Source organism: Barbus barbus, assembly GCF_936440315.1.
Source record: "Barbus barbus genome assembly, chromosome: 7".
NCBI classification, from domain to species: domain Eukaryota; kingdom Metazoa; phylum Chordata; class Actinopteri; order Cypriniformes; family Cyprinidae; genus Barbus; species Barbus barbus.
In genome coordinates, this window is record NC_136735.1 from 36,066,950 (window position 1) to 36,085,890 (window position 18,941).

Here is an 18,941-nt window from a genome sequence, read left to right on the forward strand (position 1 = left end):
GACTGTTAACAAAAAGGTTAATGAGAGGTTAACAAGAAAAAGAACAGAGTAAATGGGAGAGCCTTAATTCATTATGCAAATGTGATTTTAGGCAAAAACATCCCGCTGAGGCCGATATGCTAATGAGCTGATGAATATCTTTTTGGAGTGGAACCCCGTTCACTTTTGATGTGAGACCAGAGGAGACTGTAACGAAGTGTTAAAACTGTACTGGACATGTTTGCTTGACTTGGTGCTGATTTGTAAGAGGCTTGGATGAGCCTTAAGCATCATAAATGTATCAAAAACAACAAATAAGAATAATTAAAAAGATGAAGAAAATGAAAAGGCTGTCACCAATTACCAAACCAGGTGTTGTTCCAAACCAGGGTTATTATAGCTAACTGAAATGGAAACCGAAATTAATTAAATTGATGAATTAAATTCAAATTAAATTAATGTTAAAATCATGAAAAACATTTTCGTTACATGAAATAAAATAGATGTTAACTAGATGTTTCAGATAAAACATTTGACAGCAACATAATTTAAAATACTAGGATTTACCTGTAAATGTGTTGAAATAAAGAAATGCATGATAAACTAGTTTAAGGAAACTGAACCTTTTACTCCTCCGCCAGCATGAGACATAATCCCTATTATTCTTTTATCATTATTCTTTTGTTTTTATTCAGCCATTATCAGCCTTTATACTGGAAATAAAACATTTACCAAGCCACATCGCTTCAGTCCCAGTATACATTTACCCAACTATTATCAAAAGTATTTCTAAATAAATACAACAAAACATTTTCTTGCGACCTTACGTGAAGTATTATGACAAAATCAGAATGAGCTTTATTGGCCAGGTATGTTTACACATACGAGGAATTTGTTATAGTGACAGAAGCTCCACAGCGCAACAGAAAGACAGCAACAGGACACAGATAATAAAAGAATAATATACAAATATCCAAATAGGCAATGTACAAAACAGCAAAAACACAATATATAATATAGACAACTATGTATGTACAGGTCTGATATGTGCAAATTTGAAATGAAAAAAAAAATAAGTGTGGTGAATAAATGATGTATAATAGAGTTGTGTGTTCCGTGTTTATTGTTGAGTGTTCATGAGATGGATTGCCTGAAGGAAGAAACTGTTCCTGTGTCTGGTCGTTCTGGTGCTCAGAGCTCTGTAGCGTCGACCAGATGGTAACAGTTCAAAGAGGGAGTGTGCTGGATGTGAGGGGTCCAGAGTGATTTTACCAGCACTTTTGCTCACTCTGGATAAGTACAGTTCATGGAGAGTGGGGAGGGTTGTACCAATGATTCACTCAGCAGTCCAGATTCAATGATGGCAGAGTAGAACTATTTCAGCAGCTCCTATGGCAGGTTGAACTTCCATGACAAATGCATTATGAAGAAGAATTGTTCTGGTGCATTAGACCTAACATTAACATCATGCTACATAAGACAATTTATTATGAGATTAATAGTACACTTTTGCAAAGAACTCACTTTAAACCACCATCGAGTGTTTGTAATAACTTCCTTTTGCGATCACATGTGTACACTCTGGGTGGCCGCGGTACATTATAAAAGTAGCCCAAAAAACCACAACCCCACGGCTCTGTAATTTTTTCCGCGACTGAAAACGGCTACCCTGGCAACACTGGTTCACTGTACCCTCATTACATATGAGTATACATATCTCTCGCACACTGTCGCTCTCCGTCTCTCACTCTCTCTCTCACTCCGCGTTCACTTCACTTTTGTCTAGCCCAGTGTCTCATAATCACACAATCCCTGCATCCCAATGTGCATACTATCCACGCTGTCTGCCCTAAATAGTATTGAAAATGACTACTATCACATAGGATTTAGGATGGATAGTGTGCACATTGGGACCATTGATAAGCTTTTCCAGAAAAAAAGGACTCATAAAATGGTTATGCCACAGTGTCCATGGATATATATATACTGTATATATACTGTGTATATAGTTTACCTTGATGTACTAAACTACAACTAAAATAAAAATGAATAAAAACTATGTAGACAATTCAAATAAAACAACTACTTAAAATGTCTAAAACACACTACAAAATTACTAAAACTACAATTAAAATAAAAATGGAAAATATTCTCAATGACACTAAAATAAAACTTTTTCAAACTTTCTTTTTTCACAAAAAATGACAATTATTTTTTTTTTGAACCTTCAGAAGAAACACAAAACCAACATGAGGTTGAGAGATGATGCCAGTTTCATTTTTCAGACTTGCTGCACTTCTAGTTCACGCTGGGTTTGTAATAGTTAGCATGTAGCTGTGCTTGTAGTCAGCTTTTACTTCATGTTTCACCATCTGAAAGTCTTAGAAGACCAAAGTAGTGTCTTGCTCGTCTGAAGTTCAGAGAGCAGTCCGGCATGAAACACTCACAGACATGCTGAGCTTTTGTTGCGAGTTGTACTTTTATAACAGATGTTTCATGCTTCTCGTATGTGTTTCTCAGGCTCTGTGCTGAGAGATACATACTTTTACTTTTTGCATGGTTAGGGCTTTATCATTTCCAAGATGCAGAAAATGCAAATGCAACTTTATTTTTTTCAGGAATATCATAATAATAATGCAAACAGATTCTGGGTAAGAAATACATTTTTAATCAACTTTAAATAAATAGTTATTATTTTTTATGTGTTTCTTGATTTGGATTAATTGCATATGCTTTTTGATTACCAAAATGTAATTTTGTATAAAAATAAAAACAAAAACACAATTTGGGGGGATGTTGGGAGGGTTAGATGAAAGAGATTTTATAGGGCCCTAAATTAGAAAGGAAAGGAAAAATGATGTGCAAAATAAGGGCTCCTTTCAGAGCAAGCCACAGGTGTAAAAACGCTCAACCTTTGGTTTCTGTCGGTGTGCAGGAAAAAAGTGTAATAGCAGTTCATTAGATACATGCACAGGTGTTTTTTACTTCAACAAATGAATGCAATGTTCCTTTGTGTTGACTTCATCTGAACGAGAGCACTGGGAGCTGAACCCAGATGGTTGCAGTCAGATGTGATTTTTGATTAGGAGGGGTTGCCAGCGCCGGTATCAGGGGAAGTCAATCTGGTTTGACCTGGATTACTTCTGCCAGGAACCACATTTCATGAAAGATGCAGCGTCTCTACTTTCCTCTGCCACTCAACCTTCCCGATCTTCCCCACTTTTGGAGGGTCAGAGCATTTGAAGGTCCTTGTTTGTATCGTGGCCTTCGAACGCGGAGCCTTTCAGGGCTGCTTTTTTCTGCTGTCAGCTTTTAGACCCACATAGACACTTCAAGTCATGTCAGAAGGATTGCGTTTAAGAGATGAGTGCACTTGAATGTCACGGTTTCCGTTGGGGAAACGTTTTCTTCAGAGCTGGTCATTTGGCAGCTAGATGTAGACAGGTCTACTGTCCTAAAATAGTAAAAAAAGAAAAAATTGGAAAATCCTGTTTGTTGAATGTGTGACTTAACTGTGTGTGTTTGTGTTCTCAGCATTTGACTGTAGAGCATGCGTTGACTGTCATGCATTTTTGATGCCTCGTATACGACTTCCAGAATGTTCACTTTTAGCAGCATAGAAATTAGTTTCATGTCAAAATTTAAAATTTTCAATTGATTGTGTTTTTGTGACCAATGATAAGCTTTTCCAGAAAAAAAGGACTCATAAAATGGTTATGCCACAGTGTCCATGGATCCTAAATAGGTAATACATTTATGTCCATAAAAGGAATTAAAAAAAAAAAATTACAAGTTGTACACATTATATTGACCCCAATCATGTTCATACTGAATTAATTTATATATTTAGATATATTTATTTTTTAATATTTGTTTGGAAATTTTAGAAATTTCAGATTTGAAATAATTGTACATTTTGTTTATTTTTTTATTTTTCAGTTTTGATCTGATCTGATTTATTTATTTGCTAAGTATTAAAATCCTTACCTTAAACAAGCAGGTGACAGACTTTGCCAAGACTACATTACCCATCATGCACTGTGGCTGCATGAGTGAAGCCCACACCTAAAGCACATCATTTGCTTTTCTTTTTTGTCTTTGTTGAGAAGTAAAAAAGATAAACCCACTAAATTGTCTGTTTTATGGCCACAAAAACTTAAACGCATCATGTCGTAAGTAATAATTTGGCAGGCCATGTTGTTTGTTGTTGTTCGCTGAAATTGTGCACTCAAGTCGACTCATAAAACGCACTCTCGCTCTGATGTCCGGCGTGAGCAGATGTCTATAATTTCCAAGATTTTCCAATTTCCAAGCAGCAGGTCTCCACTAATGTTGTTCTAGGGAAAATGAGGATTTGAATACGGCCCTTCAGCGCTTCCCCCGGCGAACGAGCGGAGCACCGCATGAATGATGTGTGCCTTCAATCATCTATCAAACGCTGGAAGTTCACTCATTTTTCTCATATTCATCAGCAAGGTCAGGAGTAGCTGTGTGATTGACAGTGATGTAATGGCCGTACGGAGCAGTATGTATGTCATGTCTCTTGGCCTCTGCTTCGCCTGAATAAAAGTGTGTTGCAGCCAGGTATTTATTCAGTCTGCATAATTTTTTTGGAAAAGCTCTTGCCTACTTCACATCCCGAACAGCGGAAAGCCATATTGCTAATGACGCTGCGGCCCTGATGTGGCTCGCGTGACAGATTGTGTTGCAGAAAGTTCACAGATCGTATTTGGAATATCGATATTGTGTGATTCGTCTTTGTTTTGCTGCTCAAACTAGAAATGACTGTACCTGGCAACATGCTAGAGACTGACCGCATAATCACCAGCAGATATAGGTGCTTCCATACAGTGTGAACGTCTAGTGTTGCATGCCAGTTGCATCATTCATCCATTCATAATATATTTATGCCGGCAGTTTAAGTGTGGAAACAGACGCGTTAATATGAAAAATATGGATTCATATAGGTAATGTTTTAGCAGGTGTGTATGTTTGTAGGGATTTCTTGCACATGAACAAGCCGGTTGTTCATGAAAAAAATATTGCTGTTATTTAATAGATTTTTCACACATTGTCAGTTTAGTATTTGCATAAAAGTAGTATTTATTAATATTTTGAGTTAGCTTTTATTTTTATCTTGTGAGTTGTCAGTTTTTAATTTTTAAATTTTAGTCATTTTCTAACGTTTTTTTGTAATTTTTATAGATTTTTTAATGTTTTTTTTTTATTTCTACATTTATAAAAAATAAATTTTAAATATTTTTGTATTTTATTTTTGTTTTAGTAGTTTTACTAATAAGACTCATTTTATTTCAGTTAGTTGCCAAGTCAACATTTAAATTTTTTTATTTTGATTTCAAATTTATTTATTTCTTTGTTTGTTTATATATTTATTTAATATTTGTATATTTTAATGTGATATTTATAATATTTTTTTTATCAGCTTAATTTAAATTAATGACATTTTTTAAAAGTGGAAAGGGAAAGGTTAGCGATGTCTTTTTTAGGCTGGGCAAGTTATTTAACTCTATTCACACATCATTATTTCAGTATTCTTCATATACTATAATAGTATTTATTAATACTTGAACTAGCTTTATTTTTGTCTTTTAGTTTTTAATATTAAGTTTTAGTGATTTTGTCGTAATTGTATCGTTTATATTTGGTTTGTATGTTCATCATTTTTGTTTGTTAATTTTTAATATATTTATTTAATATTACTATATTTTTTTATTTTAGTTTTAGTAATTTTAGTATTTTTACCTTATTTCAGTTAGTTCACATTTTAAATTTTCATCAAATATTTATTTAAATAACTAATAGTTTGTTTCAGTTAACAATATCAACACGATCACACATAGAGCATTTTATGCAAATTTAATGCTATTTTTTCCATCATGTGTCAAACACTTTAGATAGCTGCTGAAACAAAGGCACTTGTCTACAGCCGAGCGAATGAAGAAATTAGTCAAAATATTTCTTGAACAGTTTGAGATTCTTTAACTGTGTCAATATATTTCTGTGACAGCTGTTTAAAGATCATTTCCTCCAAATGCCATCACATTTGTTTTAATGGCGTTGTGATGCTGATGTGTGAAGGGTGGCGATACGGTAAAAAGATGGAAAGCTGCTACAAGTGTGAACTGCAGATGTGTTACAATACCAGAAATAATTAGTTGTTTTTACTGTGGTTTAACAGCTTTCTTGCTGTTAAAGTGGCTTATAAGACCATGAAGGTGTAATACAGGTGATAGTAGGGTGATGAGTTTCAAGAACAGCCACAAGTGGAAAGCATTAGCAATCAACTGATAGACCGAGAAACTGTCCATTTTGACCTCATTTTGACAGTTTAAGTGTCGTTTAGTTTGGATGTGTGCATTAATACACATAATATGGATTTGTGTAGGAAATGTTTTAGCAGGTGTGTTTGATTATAGGTGTTTTGTACACATGAACAACCCGGTTAATGAGAAAGTTTTGCCTAGACTGTGGATTGTGGACTCTGGACATGGAATAATTATGCAAAGGAAGTAATGCAGGAAATGACATATTTCCTATTTTCTTGTGTTTGTCATGTTTTTAGAGTGATTGTCAGTGACTTGTGATGTGATTTTGTGTTTTAGGAAATGGCTAGATAATAAAAATTAGAGGAGGAGGAGTTAGTGATGTCATTTTTGGAGGCAGGGCAATTTAATAAATTGTGTTTTTTCATTATTTTAGTTCTTTTTATAATAATATAGTATTTTTATATTTTAAAATAACTTTTATTTTTATAATTTAAATCTTTAGTAATTTTAAGTTTTAGTAAGTCTGTAATGTGATTGTCATTTTTGTTTATCATATTTTAAATAATTTTATTTTAGTTTTAATAATTGCATTATTTAAACATATCCTTTTTACATATAGTTATATATATATATATATATAGTTATATATATATATATATATATATATATATATATATATATATATATATATATATATATATATATATATATATATATATATATATAATACACCAAATATATATATATTTTTTATATTATTTCTATTAGTTTCTATTTTATAATATTATGGCATTTTTATGTTAGTTTTAGTTTCAGTATTTTTTCCCCCCTATTGTTAATCATTTTTGATATTTTTAATAAATACATATTTTTGATATTACTGTATTTTTTATTTAGTTTTACAAATTTTAGTACATTTGGTATTTTTTTCACATTTTTAAGCTTTTTTAATTCCTATTTTAAGCTTTTTTATTTTTAATTAAAAAATAAAAATTAAGACTGTGACGTTGTTAATAGGTTGTTTTTATGTAGAGTTTGAGGAACGGCCACAAGTGGAACGCATTAGCTGTCCGTTGAACCTGTTTCAACACAGCACCTCTGGAGCAGAATGAACAGAATCACAGCACACACAGAACACAAAGCGCATCGGTGTGCCGTGATATTCGACCGAGGCGAGGCCGTGTGAATGAATAGAGCGGGGACTCCAGGGGCCGTGGAGGGGGCGAGCGGGAGGCTCTCAGGTGGCTTCATCTCCACTCCCTCCTGTCTCTCCTCTTGTTTTCTCTCTTCATTAACATGCCTCAGTCTGCTGAATGTTGGTTGGCTTGTTGTTTTCTAGCAGCTGATATGGTTGATGGTAAATATTTAAGCTTGTTACATTCGTTCTAATTAATAGATGGATAACTGAGCTCCGCTCTTTGCTGTATGCTGCACTACGGCTGAAACTTGGCTGAAAATTTGGCACTTTCTGCCCATGAGACTATAGACTACAGAAAACCCTGTTACTATGGTTACTTCATTAAAACTTTGGTAACTTCAACCCAAGGTTTGTTAAAAATCCAATATAATTTATTTATTTTCCTCTTGTAGACTTGTGTAAATATTTTTAAAAATATATATATTTTTTATGAATTTATTTAATAATATTTTATATACAATATAAATATTGAAAACTGGAGTCCCAATTGAAAAATACAGGTAATATTTATTTAGAACCCATACATACATATGTGTTGAATTTGACAGTGAAAACCACAAAAAAAAAAAAAAAATATATATATATATATATATAAAATAAACTTTTACTCTCATTTGCTCTATGAATATGCTTATTTATTTATTTTAAACCTTTTAATAAACCTGTTTAAAATTTGATCTACAATGAAAATCTTTGAAAATGCTGATTTGACAACTGTAAATAAATAAACAAATAAATAAATGCTTTAACTCTCTTTTGCACCAATTTATATATAGTTTGAATGACAGCTATACGTTACAGAAGAGGAAGTGGCACATGGACTAAACTCATCGACCTTCAACTTTTCCACCCTGAATAGCGTCCGGTTACTTTTGTGTTGGCGTCTGAATGGAAGCGCTGTGAGTGTTGTTTTTTCCAGCTGAGCTTACACTCACTGATTCCACTAACCTTAAGAGAACAGCAGTACTGATTCCCAAAGCAATCCCAGCATCTCACTTCCATCTGTGTTCTTAAGATATACTGTCAGATTTGGCTTGTTTTTCACTCTTCGCATTGCCAATACAAATGTTAACATTTAACAAAAATAATCTTACTTCTACATTTATTTTTTTAAGGAGATGCTTTTAGCCAAAGAGCCATATGAATAAATGAAATGTAACAAAAGAGGGCAATTATTTTGACAATAAATAGTATGACATAGAGCGTGTGTGTGTGTGTGAGTGTGAGTGTGTATATGCACATGTAATTGCATTTTAAACTCAATTTGTTAACATGAATCTGGATGTCATAACAGCCCTAAAATTAAATGGATCATAAATGATTTCCTTCTCTGCTATGGGACATGATTTCTGGAAGGGTTATGCAGTTTGTGTTTTGTTTGTTTGGCTCAGTTACTCTTGCGTGTCTAAATGTTCACAGTTGTGGAGTTTCTTTCCTTTTTTTCTGCGTTTCGCACTGAGATTGCATTTCTGGCACATTATTTAATGGAGAACATATGAATAAATTCATCATCAACAAAGTTTTTGAGATTATAGTTGCAATGCTGGAAACATTTACATTTGTGAATGATGGCAATTGTGAACGGTGTGAATCAAAAAACTTGTGAGATGACAAAATTGAGTGAGTTAATGCATTTGCATATTTCAAATGAAAGGTTTGCATGCGTGTTTCTTTGTGTTTTTGTGTGGAAACTGAATTGGCATGTAGAGTAAGACGAGACACACTCACTTCCTCCGTCCCACCCACGACTGCCTCTTTATTCTGCTCTTTTCCTTCCCGGTTGTTGTGTTATTGATCATTGTTCTCTGAGGTCCAAGAGTTTAACTTGCATTGATTTTACATCAGCCTCCAACTTTGTCTTTGCTGCATTATCTGAGCCTCTTCTGGTGCTAACGCTCGTTTTATGGCGTTTGTTTAGGCCGACACAGACACGTGTTTTTGCCTTTGTGTCCCTGAAGAGGCTGGAGAGAATCAGCTGGGGCAGAAAGGACATCAGGTTCAGTGTCTAACCATAAACAGAGACGACTGTATCGCTACAGAAGCACAGCTAAGCGCTTCTGTTTGCTAACATAGTCATAGTTTCTGTTTCTGGTAATTTACCACATTATAAGATGTTTTTAAAGTGAATATGACAAGATTTAGTATTAGATTAATATTTATTTATTTGTAATTTATTTAATATTTATTAATATTCATAATAATTTCTAATTTAATTCATTGTTAAATATTAAATATAATAATTCAGATAAAATATATAATAACTTAAATATATTTTAATTTATTAATCAAAATTAATCTGTAAATAAATAATACTTACTGTATTTAGTATCCTGTATAATAGTATTCAATAAAAAGTTGTTGTTGTTGTTGTTCTTTTTATTATTTAGTATTAGTAATAATTAATAAAAAATAATGTGGTTGTTGCTGTTGTTATGATTAAATAGTATAATTATATTTAATATTGTCTTTACTAATAATTATTTTATTATTACTAATAATGACATATTAGTAATAATTCATTAAAAATAATAATTATTATTATTAATATTAATAATCATAAAAGTGTGGTTGTTGCAGTTATTAATATTATATGCAGTTATTATTATTTAATAATATTAATAATTAAATTAAATATTCATCAGCATTATAGTTATGTATGTATTATTAATGATTTAGTATTATAATAACTAAGTAGTTCTTATTATTATGTAGTATTAATTATTATTATTATTATTATTATTATTATGCCAATCTTAGCTAATCCAACTGCAAAAATCTTGTTTTGCACATTAAATACTACGACTTTCTTGCGAAATTGTCACTTTGCAGCATTCAATAAAAATTGTAAAATATTATTTGTAATTTGCTTCAAATTTAATAGTCTATCCAAAGCAGTTTACAAAAAGCACTGCAGTTCAATGTATCTTCAAAACATGCATTTCCTACATTTAGAATGGACAAATGTAAATGTGACTTTAGTTGATTAATGGTTGATTAAAAGCGGTCACATGGGCCATTCCTTCAGGCTAGTGAGCTACATTCTAATTGGAAAGATATTGATTGAGGCCTTTTACCAGGCCCTGAGATGGATTTGTCATTATTGGCTTCCCTGGCCTCATCTGAGCGCGTTTGTTTTTACTCTGGGCCTGATATGCATTCTGTCCGTGTCCTGAAAGTAATCAGCAGGAGCTCTCAGATTATGCCTGCCAATCATTGGTCTTCTTGTGCCACTGTGCTGAGACGGAGGAAAGCAGGGATGCATGGGAGGAGATGGGTCATCACTCTTGTCTTCCTCCCCCTAATGGGGTCTGACATAGGTCCGGAGGGACCCAGCGCTAGTAATGACCAACACAGCTGCGCAGCAGTCACGCATGCTGCATCACAGCACCAACTGCAGAGATTTGCTTGAATTTGTGTGATCTTAATTGTTAGACGTCAAGCCAAACATGTTGTTAAGGGGCTCTGGTTCTGCTTTGGACATCAAGCGACGTCTCAGCACGGAACCGTAATTGTGTGAGTTTAAATTTGTGCAGTTTTTGAGGATGAGAGCATGTCATGCAACCCGTCCATCTTGGCATCTGTCTGATTTATAACTGAGTGACAGATTAATTTGCTCAGATATCTTCACGTTTGAGTGGGCACACAGCCCTTGACATCAACATGAGATGCGAGATGAATGTTCTCCTCCCTTTGTAAAATATTAGGTTATGTGAATGCTTGCATTTCATTTTTTTAAATATTATTTTATAATTTTTACTATTCCAGTATTATACGTTTTTTACTGTAAGTACGTGTGTGTGTGTGTGTGTAGGCATACATTTGTAATTCATTTCTTTATATATTTTTATATATATTTTCATTGGTTTATATTCATGTATAGGTCATTTTTCTGTGATCAGATTATATACAAGTACACTGTTAAAATTATAAATATATTTTAAAATTTTCGCACACACTGTACTGTATATATATATATATATATATATATATATATATATATATATATATATGTATATATATATATATATATATTATTTATGTTGTAGATTTTATTATTTTTGTTATTAGTTATATTTAAAAAATATTAAGAAAATGTATTAATTATCTATAAATGGTCATAATGTTTATAAAACATTTATACAAGTTGCAGAACTCCTTACACACACACATACATATATGTGTGCATGTGTGTGTTTGTGTGTGTGTAAATATTATATATTTATATTTTATAAATATTACTTATTTTTAAAGGCATTTACATCAATGCAATAACTATTAAATCATCTTAACTTTCAATGATAGTTGAGTTGTGGAATGAATCATTTGCAAACATGGATGACAAAGAACACATATTAAAAGTTGACATAAGCATATGACGTCGTTGTTTGTCAGATCCCATAGTCGGTTTACAAAAGGACATCCTGTATCTGCTTTTGTTCTTCTGTTGTGAAGATGTATCAGAATCAGCGGTGGTGTAGATCAGACGCTCTGGCCGTTCTGTTCATCTTTGTTTGCTCTGCGTGTTCTCAAAGCTGTGGTGGTCTTTGAAGAGCCCCAGGATTTGTGCCTTGACTGCCACTGGCATGTTTTCCCTCACAAGTGTCACAGCACTTCTCATTGAGCCACTTCTGAAGATGCACGAGGATCGATGTCTTGAGTCGGACCAGCGGGCTGCCAAATACCCCACGTGTGTCTCCGATCAGCCCTTTAAAATGTCCGTCTGGGGACACCAGAGCAGAGAATCGATATCTGCTTAATTTTAGTCCACACAGATTTATTTGACAAAAGCTCAAACATGATTTGTGGCTCTTTGAGGAGGCATGTCAATAGTTTTTGCTGACCTCTACACTCCCTTTGTAACTCCTGTTGCTTTTTGAATATGTATAGTCCCTTCCGTACTGCGTTATTAATGGATTATGTTTCGGCAAGCAAATTTAAACATAAATATTCCCAAGCAGTCCAATGCCAAGAAATGTGAGCAGTTCTTGCCTTGAAAGATTCTTCAGGGTTAAAAAGTATGTGTGACGTGCAAAGAAAATGGTTGGAAATATTTCAGAGCACTTTTGTTGAGAGAACGATTCTACTGAGGAACGCTTGTAGTTTTTGGCTGGTGAAGCTCCTCTGGCAGGAGCGCTGAGAAACTATGCATGTGCACTTTGTTATATACGTGACAGCAACCGCTATGTAAAATCCATTTGAATGAGATTTCAAACCCCCAATGGATACTCTGAACGTATGTTGAAAACATACACATACTTTTTGTTGAAAAATGGTTTCAACTCACAACCAACCCAGTTGCATGATGTTTTCTTCAAGCCATTGTGGAATGTGATTATTAATTATTCTTTGCGAGCCAACAATGTCTTAAATTCAATTGGGAAACATTTGAGCTCCAACTTTAAGATTTAGGGCATGCATACATTCAGTTATTTCAAGGAGTAGTTCACTACAAAATGAAAATGATGAATATTTACTCACCCATAGGCCATTTGAGATGTATATGAGTTTGATTCTCCATGGGAACAGATTTGGGCAAATGTACAGATTAACATTCGTCACTTGCTCACCAATGGAGTCAATGGGTGCCGTCAGAATGAGAGTCCAAGTAGCTGATGAAAACATCACAGTAACCCACAAGTAAGCCACACCACTCCAGTCCATCAGTTAACATCTTGTGAAGTGAAAAGCTGTGTTTTTAAGAAACAAATCCATCATTAAGATGTTTTTAACTTCAAACTAAAATGTGATTCCTCTATCCTCCAGTGAAAAGTAAATTTCCTGTTGTCTCTCACATCAAAATATCTAAAACTAGAACTTTTTAGGACTGTTTTCTCTTGTAAATTGTGCTTAAGCTGTGCACATTTCTCTCTCGATTCAGACCAAACGACTTTTTTTACTGGAGAAAGTGTGTTATAGATAGAGGACTCATATTTTAGCCAGAAGCAACAGTTTAATGTTATGTCTTGATGGATTTGTTTCTTACAAACTTGCAGCTCTTCCCATTATGTTAACGGATGGACTAGAGTGGTGTGGATTGCTTGTGGATTATTTTGATGTTTTTATCAGCTGTTTGGACTCTCATTCTGACGGCACCCATTCACTGCAGAGGATCCATTGATGAGACAGAGATACAATGCTACATTTCTCCCAAGATCTGATGAAGAGACAAACTCATCTACATCTCATATGGTTTGAAGACAAGCCAATCTTTAGCACTAAACGATGGTCAAATGATGCGCATGATTGGTATTTTTTCTGTATATTTCATCATTTGCATGCTGCTACAAAAAATACTGGGAAATCTAGTTTAGTTATCCAATCTTGTTGCCTCATAAACCAAATAAATGTTTATTTTGTGATGAGCTTTTTTGCTATATTATATTAACAGTTCTTCATGTGCATTTGATCATCATGACTTAAAAGTAGGAACTTCCCAGGAATGTTGAGTTGTTTTTGATCGGGCTATGCTCATTCCTCATCACAATGAAAACACATGCTTCGAATAAACCCATCTGATCAGTTCACGTCTGGTGGAATGACTTACATTCTTCTCTCTTTTCTCTTGCAGTGACACCGGAAAATACCAACAATCACCGATACCATCACCCACAAAGCAAAGGCTTTGATCAGATGAATTCTAGCTGGAGAGGAACACAAAGCATCCCGCTGGCTCTGGTCTCGATATGCGTGTTTGCGCTGTTTTCAGGGTAACGGCAGCCAACTGGGTCCACACCCCAGTCTCAAGACTGCTTTTCACACTGTTTCTTGGTAAGAAAAGAAAATGTGCCAGCTTTTAAAAAGTCGAGGGCGAAATTCCAGTGAAGGAGACGTTCTCGAATGGAAACGGATCGTAACAATTGATGCATTAAGAACTGAGGATGAACTGAGAGTGAAACATAAGAAACAAAACTGTCCTTTCATAAACCTTTTTAATCACAAAGTGTTTCTATCATAAACATAACAGGCTACTAAATATTCTGCCAACACTTTACTGCCTTGAATAATGTCTTTTCTACAGGGTTCATAGTAACACATTGAGAGAAAAATGAATTAATTTAATTCTTTAATGATGTATATTCAAAACATAGTTGTGCGCTAAAATGAGCACTGCACGTATCAGCATTTTTCTTTTTTTTTATAGAAATGATGCAATATTTCTGATGTCACATACTGCTTTATGAATACGTCTCGGTACCATGTACCTAAATGACCTCCTTTTTTCAGCATTTTTAAATGTACTGTTGTTGTTTCTTTTCATTTGAAATGGCGTATGACGCACCTTAACAAAGTGTATAAAGATGTGTTGATTTACAATGTATTTATTCTTGGTTACAGAGTGACATTAAACAGATAATGAAACTAAACATCTGCCACATGAAGTTGAATGCAAGAAAAGATGATCGCTTTTTTAACATAGTAAGACTTTACACTAAGGTTTCATTTGTTAGCATTAACAGCGAATAATACTTTTACAGCATTAATTAATCTTAACGTTAATGTTCATTTCAACATGTACTAATACATTTCTTCAATCACACAATGCATCTGTTAATGTTACTTAATGCACTATAAATTAACATAATGAACAGCTTTTTATTTTTATTAACTACCTCTGACAAAGATTAATAAATGCTGTAAAATGATGTTACCACTATTATTTACTAGTACTTTTTTAACTAGTTGAGGGTATAAATGAGGGTGTTTTCTATGGAAAATGATTTTCACTACAGATAAAAAAAAATAAAAAGTAAGAAAGTCTTTGATTCTCAGAATTGCGAGATATAAACACAGAATTGCAGGAAGACAGAAAAAGTCAGAATTGTGAGATCAAAAGTCATAAATACCTTTTGTATTTTTTATTTCATGGCGGAAACAAAAATACACAATTGTGATATGCAAATTCAGAATTTAGAGGGCGGGAAAAATAATTACAAAATGTAAACTTGGAATTGTGAGAAATTTTTTTTTTGAGTTTACATTATATCGCATTATATCTTGCGCATTATATCTTACGTTTATGTCTTGCAAATCTGATTTTATATCTCACAATTCGGAATTTATAACTCGCAATTTGGATGCTGTCTTGCAGTTATAAGTTTTATTTCTTACTGTCTTGCATTTCTGAGTTTATAACTTGTAATTCTGAATTTATGTCTCGCAATTCTGAGGTTTATGACACAGTTCAGAGTTTGTCTTGGAATTCTGAGTTTGTAAATCACATTTCTGAATTTATATCTCACAATTCAAAGTTTGTCTCACAATTCTGAGTTTATATCTCGCAATTCTGAGTTTGTCTTGGAATTCTACGTTTGTCTTGGAATTCTGAGTTTATAACTCACCATTCTGAGTTTGTCTTGGAATTCTACGTTTGTCTTAGAATTCTGAGTATATAACTCACAATTCTGAGTTTGTCTTGGAATTCTACGTTTGTCTTGGAATTCTGAGTTTATATCTCATAATTCTGAGTTTATATCTCGCAATTCTGAGTTTGTCTTGGAATTCTACATTTGTCTTAGAATTCTGAGTTTATAACTCACAATTCTGAGTTTGTCTTGGAATTCTACGTTTGTCTTGGAATTCTGAGTTTATATCTCATAATTCTGAGTTTGTCTTGCAATTCTGAGTTTGAAACTCGCAATTCTGAGTTTGAAACTCGCATTTCTGAGTTTATATCTCATAATTCTGAGTTTATATCTCATAATTCTGAGTTTATATCTCGCAATTCTGAGTTTGTCTTGGAATTCTACGTTTGTCTTGGAATTCTGAGTTTATATCTCATAATTCTGAGTTTGTCTTGGAATTCTACGTTTGTCTTGGAATTCTGAGTTTATATCTCATAATTCTGAGTTTGTCTTGCAATTCTGAGTTTGAAACTCGCATTTCTGAGTTTTATCTCATAATTCTGAGTTTATATCTCGCAATTCTGAGTTTGTCTTGGAATTCTACGTATGTCTTGGAATTCTGAGTTTATAACTCACAATTCTGAGTTTGTCTTGGAATTCTACGTTTGTCTTGCAATTCTGAGTTTATAACTCACAATTCTGAGTTTGTCTTGGAATTCTACGTTTGTCTTGCAATTCTGAGTTTGTCTTGGAATTCTACGTTTGTCTTGGAATTCTGAGTTTATATCTCATAATTCTGAGTTTGTCTTGCAATTCTGAGTTTGAAACTCGCATTTCTGAGTTTTATCTCATAATTCTGAGTTTATATCTCGCAATTCTGAGTTTGTCTTGGAATTCTACGTATGTCTTGGAATTCTGAGTTTATAACTCACAATTCTGAGTTTGTCTTGGAATTCTACGTTTGTCTTGCAATTCTGAGTTTATAACTCACAATTCTGAGTTTGTCTTGGAATTCTACGTTTGTCTTGCAATTCTGAGTTTGTCTTGGAATTCTACGTTTGTCTTGCAATTCTGAGTTTATATCTCATAATTCTGAGTTTGTCTTACAATTCTGAGTTTGAAATTCGCATTTCTGAGTTTATATCTCATAATTCTGAGTTTTTCTTACAATTCTGAGTTTATATCTCGCAATTCTGAGTTTGTCTCGCAATTCTGAGTTTGTCTTGGAATTCTGAGTTTGTCTTGGAATTCTGAGTTTAGCCCTATTTGGACGGGACTACTTTTCTAAACTACGTTGAGTTTCGATTCGTATCACCTGACGTCTGCGATTTTCATGTACCAATTCGGACGGGACTAACATCTCCATGTTTATTACAGAGGTGGGAGGGGCTGTTTTGTACATCTGGGCGTCTCAGAGGTCACGCGCTCTGTATGCGTGCATTGCGTATAGTCATTCTGATTGATTACCATAATCACACAAATACCATGGTGAAGCTAAATGGCAAAACCATGTTAATGTGTGGTTACTTTAATTTTACTTTAGTTATTTATTTGTAGTAAACCCGTGTTTAATTTTCATAAAGGTACATATGTAATTAAAACATTATGTAATTGAGGGCAGAAATGAACGCAAATAATTTTACCTGACGCTGATATTAAAATAGCTAGTCTTAACAGTGATCTGAACGTGATCTGGCTCTTGATTTTATTATTGTCTTTTTTTTATCATTATTTATTTCATTGCCGGGAGGCAAATATATCAAATGTGCGCACGGTAAGAGCGTCTACGGTAATTTACGTTGGCCAAAACACACAAGGAAACGTGTTGTGAAAAAATAAAATAAAAATAAAATTCACCGGCAATCACAGACATCGCATTTGGACGGGATTCGTTTTCTCAGAGTATCACTGAGTTTGCTGAAAAACAGTAGGTAATTTGCTCTGGAATTGTTACAGAGTTCGTGTGAGAAAAACACAGACATGGCAGATTCAGACGGGATTAAAATCACCAAGTACATCTGTGAAACACAAATTTCTCTAACGACCCCCTGTAAAACTAGTCCCGTCTGAATAGGGCTTTTGTCTTGGTATTCTGAGTTTATAACACTCAATTCTGTTTATAACCAGCAATTCTAAGTTTATGAGCTCGCAGTTTATGTCTTGGAGTTTGTCTAGCAATTCTGAGTTTGTCTCACATTTCTGAGTTAATATCCCACAATTCTGAATCTGTCTTGCAATTCTTAGAAATAAAGTCCGAATTATTAGATTAAAAAGTCATAATTACACTTACACACAAAACATAAGGTACAGTATCAGGTCCTGCTCATCATTGTTTCCCATTTTATTTTGGAAATATGTCAGATTATAGAGTAGTAAAATGTGTTGTTAATGTCATTTCATCTTAACTCTACCAGACAAAATGCATCATTTATCATCACTCCAGACACTTTTCTCCAGTGTTTGCCTAAAGAACAGCGCTGAAGGAGCAGGAGAGGCTTTGAGACTATGAAATGCACACCTTCCTCTTGTGTAACGCAGTCTCAGAGCTCCAGAAGAAGATAAATACAGAGGAATCACTCATTTCATCTCCTGTTCTCTCACAGCTCTTTCTGACAATGAAAACTGTGCCCAAAACGGTCAACTGAGCTCATTAATATACTGCCAAATCTCAGGACGCTTGAGTTTTTTTTTTTTTTTATCTTTTCTTGAAGAGCTTCAAAGGGCTCCTCAGAGGACTGCGAAAGATCTTTCCTTCTGAGTTTTTCTACCAGTGTTCGGGATCTTCAAATTACTTATGCACTCTGTGGCACTTCTGATGAAAAAAGCAGAAGACTCGTGACATACATTTTAAACCCTTCCCACATTTAGCCTTTTTAATTTTTGTATTTTTCTTCACGAGGAACAAAGCCACCTCCAGTCCTACACATTTACAGAGATTATCATCTTAAACTAGTGTTCCTCAATGCTTTTTGAAACCATTCGATAACTTCAAAGCTGTACATTGTTTTAACCACCTTAAAAAGGTACTCAAAGAAAAGAATAGTACTTTAATTTAAATCATTATAAGATTATGTAAATGCACTTGTGAAAAAAATCCAAATTATATTTCATCCCAGTATCAAAAGAAAGAAATTA

At 33.8% G+C, this 18,941-nt stretch overlaps 1 protein-coding gene across 1 annotated transcript in view; it reads left to right on the forward strand.

Annotated features, from left to right (window-relative positions):
* LOC306872400 (glypican-5-like) overlaps positions 1-15,196 on the forward strand; it is a 173,121-nt gene extending 157,925 nt beyond the window's left edge. Inside the window, exon 8 of the mRNA XM_079420929.1 lies at positions 14,033-15,196. Within this exon, the coding sequence (XP_079277055.1) occupies positions 14,033-14,175 (143 nt within the window). The 3' untranslated portion in view covers positions 14,176-15,196. The remainder of the gene's footprint in view (positions 1-14,032) is intronic.
* The last annotated feature ends 3,745 nt before the right edge of the window (positions 15,197-18,941 follow it).